The 6,713-nt window shown below is 38.0% G+C and overlaps 1 protein-coding gene across 1 annotated transcript in view; it reads right to left on the reverse strand.

The window, feature by feature from the left end:
• Positions 1 to 6,713, reverse strand: part of LOC117957200 (protein MTSS 1-like) — a 51,826-nt gene that overhangs the window by 11,182 nt on the left and 33,931 nt on the right. The window contains exons 4-6 of the mRNA XM_034892797.1: positions 5,394 to 5,485; positions 4,002 to 4,076; positions 3,073 to 3,084 (exon numbers count right to left, since the gene is read on the reverse strand). Coding sequence (XP_034748688.1) covers positions 3,073 to 3,084; positions 4,002 to 4,076; positions 5,394 to 5,485 — 179 coding nt within the window. The remainder of the gene's footprint in view (positions 1 to 3,072; positions 3,085 to 4,001; positions 4,077 to 5,393; positions 5,486 to 6,713) is intronic.

The raw sequence follows: 6,713 nt of genomic DNA on the forward strand, positions 1-6,713 counted from the left end.
GACGTCCCTCCACCTAGTCCTGGGTCTTCCCCGAGGCCTCCTCCCAGCTGGACGTCCCTCCACCTAGTCCTGGGTCTAACCCTAACCCTAACCCTAACACCTCCCTAGAGACCCCCCCAGGAGGCAACCTCACCAGAAGCCTGAACCACCTCAACTGGCTCCTTTCGACGTGAATGAGCGGCGGCTCTACTCCGAGCTCCTCTAGGAGGACTGAGCTTCTCACCCTATCTCTAAAGAAGACGCCAGCCCCCCCCCCCCCCCCCCCCCCCCCCCCCCCCCCCCCCCCCCCCCCCCCCCCCCTCCTGAGGAGACCCACTTCGGCGGCTTGTACCCTGGATCTCGGACGGACGGGGAAGGTCATTTCCAGTTTCCCACAGAATTCCAAGCAACCCGATGCAGAGACAAGACCCGTCTCACATTCTGTCTTTCCATCTGTCTCTCAACTGTCCTCTTCTTTCTTGGTCTGTGTCCAACTCTAAATCTGGTTCATTTCATCTTCTTCCTCTTCTTTCTGTCAGCTACAAAATGACACTTTGAGAAGCTTCACTTTCCCGTCTTACGTCTTTGTCTTGCAGGTGTGTAGGTGTAAAAAAAAAGGTTAAAAACGCAGTTACGAGTGCCCAGTTACAGCACAAAGCCAACAAAAATATATATAAAAAACAACCACTGGGAGATGTTAAGCTCGGGACGTCATATTTCTCTAATCCGTGACTACAATTACAGACAAAGTTTCATGTTTACATTATATTTAAGGAAACACTTTCACATTGAGACTGACGCAAAGGGAACTCTCCCCTCCATCACTTTCCCATTACACACATTTCCCTTCATTTATCCTTCTTTTGAACTCCCTCCGTCTCTCATTACATTCATTTAATTCCAACACAAGCTCTTCCTCCTGTTTTCCCTCCTTGAATAACTTCTTCCCCCGTTAACATTCATTCCACTGTGCAGTAATAAAAACAGGCTGGAAACGCCCGACGACGGCCGAAGCAGCTCCGCCACATCTGAGGTTCCTCTGGGGTCAATCCCGGGTCCTGTTTTTTTTTTGCATTAAAGGCTTGATTCAAAGCTGGAAGCCACAGAGTCCTTTGTTGGCGGGAACAACAAGCTTTTTGTTTCCACTCATAATAAAGCTTGTTTTAGCTCGATGAATCAGACTGGAACTACTTGTTCTAAAATCAGAGGACATGTTTTGGGTTTTTACTTGTGGTTCTTTGGAGCTCCGTGGGTAGAGCTGAGAAATGTCTCTCACTCATGTCTCATACCCACTCCCCAGCTGTTAGTCACGCTTGACCCTTGTCCGGTATTCGGGTCAATTTGACCCATTTCCAATTTTCACAACTTTCCATAGTGGATTTTTAACAAGAAGTATAACCTTACGACAAAAATGAACCCAACTTCCATGTTTAATTGTGTGCTAGTAGAGACTGATTGGATTCCCTAAACATATACGTCGTCTCAATTGTTTGAAATGGAGATAAAGACAATATCTGTTAATAGATTATAAAGTAAAATTTTATTTCAGAATTGTTTTTAAAACCCCAAATAAGTCACGGGTCAATTTGACCCGAGGGACACGAGAGGGTCCCGAAAGTGAAGACAAAACAAGGGTTAATTTGATCCATAAAGGTGACACATGTTAGGCTGGTTTGCCCATTATACTGTAGTAGAGCATGTTATACTATCCTATAGAGCTGGGATGAGATGCTTTTATACCGATTACATTCGTTCATGATACACGGGTGCTGATTCCATTTGTATTGCACTTTTCGTTTATTGCGATTGTAGAAGTATTGCCATTCGGTAGTATAATAATAATAATAATACATTTGACTTAAAGGAGCCTTTTTTGGCACTGAAGGCCACCGTACAGGGTTGCAAGACATTTTAAAAACAGCAAAAAACTAGTTTACAACAATAAGAACCAGTATTGAATGCTGCAATTTTCTTTTCCTTTTTTCACAAAAACAGAAGTTGAATAAGACACTTTTAGAGAAAATATATTAGACATTTATAAAAAAAATAATGTTTTTAAACACTATGCACATCAAATGTTAGTCAGTCTGACATGTCTTTCATTTGTGAATAAGCGGCAAGGTATAAAAAGAAAATATTTAGTTGAATCATTGGAAAGAAAAATAAATAAATAGGTTGTAGGGGAAAGAATTGATTTTCAAAATCGATGCAACATTATTATTTTTTAAATTACAATTCATTAAATTATCGCTATTCCCCCCCATCCCTACCGTCCTATTGTATGTTTTCCTGTCTCCATAACTGTAGACAGCAGGGTAGGCTAAGCCAGGGGTCTTCAACATTTGTTGGTCCAAGGACCCCTCAGCTGAAAGAGACGCAGACCAGTGACCCCCCCACCCCTAACCACCACATATCTTGTGTACAGATACAGTTCCATATTAACATGAGCCAAATAAATGGATGGATGGACATACACTACCGATCAAAAGCTTGGGGTCACTTAGAAATGTCCATTGCACTCCATTATAGACAGAATACCATCTGAGATAAGTTGCATTGTTTTTTAACCAGGGTAGCAACGCCCTGCTTCCCAAAAGCCGCTTCAACCGCTCCCAGAATGCATTGCTTACATTGACAATGATTGGGAAGTGTGGAAATTACGACAGTGGACACTTTCCCTATTTAGCAATACTGACATTCTTTGTTAATTATCGGCCAACATATAAAGCAATATATCTGTGATGATTATTATTATTATTATTATTATTAGTCATGAGTTCTGCTATTCCAGATAGTTGTGTAGTGCGTCAGTGACCCCGCTGTTTGATTGTGGGCACATCACATGACAAGTCATGTTCTTCAAAAACAAGCTGGAGAAATTGTTTTCTTTGAGGACTCTTATTTAGCGTGACTGTTGTGTTCAGGCTCTGGTTACGTGAGTCACACAAAGATCTGAACAACGCGGGAGCATTATCCAGCAGACTGACGTGGGATGGGTCTGATTTTGAAGGCAAGACAGATGGGACAGCAGATAGCAAAGTACTTCTCTGTGTCTCCCAGAATAATCGTGCACATATTAAGAAAGCAACTTACCAAAAACATCAGCTGGACAGAGAAGAGCATGATGGGACACGGGAAGGGAAGCAGGCCAATTCGAACAGTTGGAGAAGGAAAATAAGACATAAACATATCATTTTCTCTGTAAAAAATACTCAGATGTTTTACGTAAATGGAGTAATGCCATAAAAAAAGTTAAACCGCCGGCATTCAAAACCACATTTAACTAAAAGTACAAATGAATCAGCATAAAAAATAGCTTTAATATATTCCTGAATAATATATATTATATTGTTGGATTTTAATCATCTTAATGCATAAATGTGTTCAACACTTTAATGTTGCAGCTGATAAAGGTGGAGCTCATTTTAAGTATGTAAAAGTGAGTCAGTAATATGTATTTATGAAGCGCTTTTCACAGATAAAATCAAACAGTGCTTGGCAATAACATAAAAAAGACATACAAGCGAACATAATGTATATTAAAAACATAATAAAGCGTTAAAATCATTCAGTCAACAACTATCTAAAAGGTAGGTCTTATCCAATCGGATGTTATTAGTCAATTTATAGATTGTTTTAATATTCTGAATCTGCAAAGTATAAAACTGTCAGATAATTGTAGTGAGATAGAAGTATAAAGTAGCTGGAAATGGAAATACCTTAAAGTAAATTAAGGTAAAAAGTCATTTAAAGTCCCAAAACGTGATATTAAGGCATCTCATAAGCAGAACTACACAGAATCTGGGGAAGCAGAATTTTCCGCAGATTTTCTTCAAATAAATACATAAAAAATTATATTAAAACATCTCAGAATGTTAACGCATCTCCACCCCAAAGGAGAAAAACAGTCCTCCAAATTACAAATTACAGATCTTTTCATCCTGGATCAACGCTAAAAACTGTAAAAGATAAAAAAGATCTGGAGATTTCGTGGAAGGGACCAAACGTGGAAATATGCAAACCTTTTTTTGCTTTCTTCTGCAGCTTCAAAGTGTCGGAGGATCTCTTCTTGATCTCCTGACGGGCCTTCTTGTACTCTGCAGAGAAACACACACACACACACACACACACACACACACACAAAAACACAAAAACACAGACAGATATACAAACATTATATAAACCTTTGTTTAGAAATGTGTATAATGTTATATAAGGTTTAAGGTCTCACAGAAATGTGAGATTTACTAACATCCGTCTAACTGCTGCTGACAAAGGACTTGTCTCCATACTTGTCTCATTGGATCTTAGTGCGGCATTCGACACTATCGACCATCTTGTTACAGAGACTGGAACATTTAGTTGTCATTAAAGGAATCACACTAATCTGGTTTAAGTCCAATTTCTCTGATCGATCTCAATTTCTTAATGTTAATGATAAATCCTCCAAGTACTTTAATGTTGGCCATGGCGTTCCACAAGGCTTAGTTCTTGGACCACTCCAATTCTCCTTACATATGCTTCATCTTGGCAATATTATTAGGAAAACACTCAATTAACTTCCACTGTTATCCGGATGACACCCAAATATATCTATCAATCAAGCCCGACGACCTCAAGCATGCATTAAAGATATAAAATCATAGATGACCTACAATTTTGTGATGTTGAACTCAAACAAAACTGTTATTAAAAGTTATTGTGGTGGGCCCTAAACACCTCCAAACCTCATTATCTAAAGATATGGCCACCATGGATGGTATTGCTCTGGCCTCCACCACTACTGTCAGAAATCAGGATATACATCCTTCAACGCCAATCTAAAACAAACCTCAAGAACAGCCTTTTTCACCATTGTAACATTGCCAAAATTAGGAACATCCTGTCTCAAAACGATGCTGAAAAACTAGTCCATGCATTCGTTACTTCCAGGCCGGACTACTGTAGTTCCTTACTATCAGGTTGCTCAAATAAGTCCCTTAAGGCTCTACAGATGATCCAGAATGCTGCAGGGCGTGTTCTGACAAGAACTAAGAAAAGAGATCATATTTCTCCTGCATAAGCTTCTCTTAATTGGCTTCCTGTAGAATCCAGGATTGAATTTAAAATCCTACAAAGCTCTAAATGGTCTAGCAACAACATATCTAGAAGAGCTTTTAGTGCGTTATTGACCCACTAGAGCACTACACTCCAAGAATTCAGAGCTACGTGGGGTTCCTAGAGTCTCTAAAAGTAGAAGGCTTTGTAAATTGTAGAGCATAGTCTAGACCTATTCTATCTGTAAAGTTTCTGGAGATAACTTTTGTTATGATTTGATACTTTAAATAAACGTACAAATAGAGATCCTCGGACACCATACAGACATGACTGCATGCCGATGGTCTTTACTCGTGTGTGTTTCTGCGTTTGTGTACCTTTGGCGTGGTCTTTGTCCAGAGTATTGGCCACTCTCTTCCACTCCTCCATCTGCTCCTGTAGCGGGTTGATCAGGCAGTCCAGAAACACCCTGCCAACACACACACACACATACACACACACACACACACACACACACGCGCACCGTCAGAGCAAAAAACAAAGCCCCCACAGCATCAATGTTTGGGTTAACACTTGGTTTTAGGGTGTGTAAGGTCTGGAATCCGACATGTAGGTTAGGGTAAAGCGTGTTTTATGTTTACACTTGTGCGTTGGCGTGTGTGGTAGAGCGAGTGAGAGAGTGACGTGATTAGCTTCGGTGTGAATGCGGACTCTAGAGTCATGGTGAGAGACACAAAATGTCTCCCCTGTTCTTTCTGACCATGGTGGGACATCTGCAGCAGCAGAAGTTACCCCTCTCCTTGATTTCTTGTTGTTTATGTAGAAGGAGAACCAGGAAATGAGAAGAGGGGAAATGCAACGCTACCAAGACACGGCCAAGCGACTTTTTCACGAGAGGAGCACTTCAGACCATAGGTTTTAATGTTTTCATGTTTTAATTTTTTTAAATTGTTTTGACATTTAGAAAATGTCTATTTTTTTTAATAAAAACAAATTGTTTTAAGTTTTTTTTAATGTGTTTAAATGTTTTTAATATTTTTTTTTATTGTTTTGGCATTTAGATTATTTTTAATTTTTTTAATTAAAAAATTGTTTTAATTTTTTTTATTGTTTTGACATTTATATATATATTTTTTTTTTTATGAAAACAAATTGTTTAAATTTTTTTTTAAATGTGTTTATATATTTTTTAAACCTAAATAAAAAAACTGTTTTCGCTTTTTGAAACTTTATTTTTTGAGGTTGAAAGATAAAAGACAATTATTTTGACATTTTTGCATCACCTTTCTGGAGTTTTTGTTAAGTTTTTGGCCAATCAAGAATTGAGTTGGTGCTTTACTTAAATTTATGCTTTTGGCAGTTTAAATGTTTTTAATATTTTTTTTGACAATTGTTTTGACATTTAGATTATTTTTAATTTTTTTAATAAAAAAATTGTTTACATTTTTTTTATTGTTTTGACATTTAGAATTTTTTTTTTTTATGAAAACAAATTGTTTAAATTTTTTTTTAAATGTGTTTATATTTTTTTAAACCTAAATAAAAAAACTGTTTTCGCTTTTTGAAACTTTATTTTTTGAGGTTGAAAAATAAAAGACAATTATTTTGACATTTTTGCGTCACCTTTCTGGAGTTTTTGTTAAGTTTTTGGCCAATCAAGAATTGAGTTGGTGCTTTACTTAAATTTATGCTTTTGG

This window comes from Etheostoma cragini, chromosome 14, assembly GCF_013103735.1.
Source record: "Etheostoma cragini isolate CJK2018 chromosome 14, CSU_Ecrag_1.0, whole genome shotgun sequence".
NCBI classification, from domain to species: Eukaryota; Metazoa; Chordata; class Actinopteri; order Perciformes; family Percidae; genus Etheostoma; species Etheostoma cragini.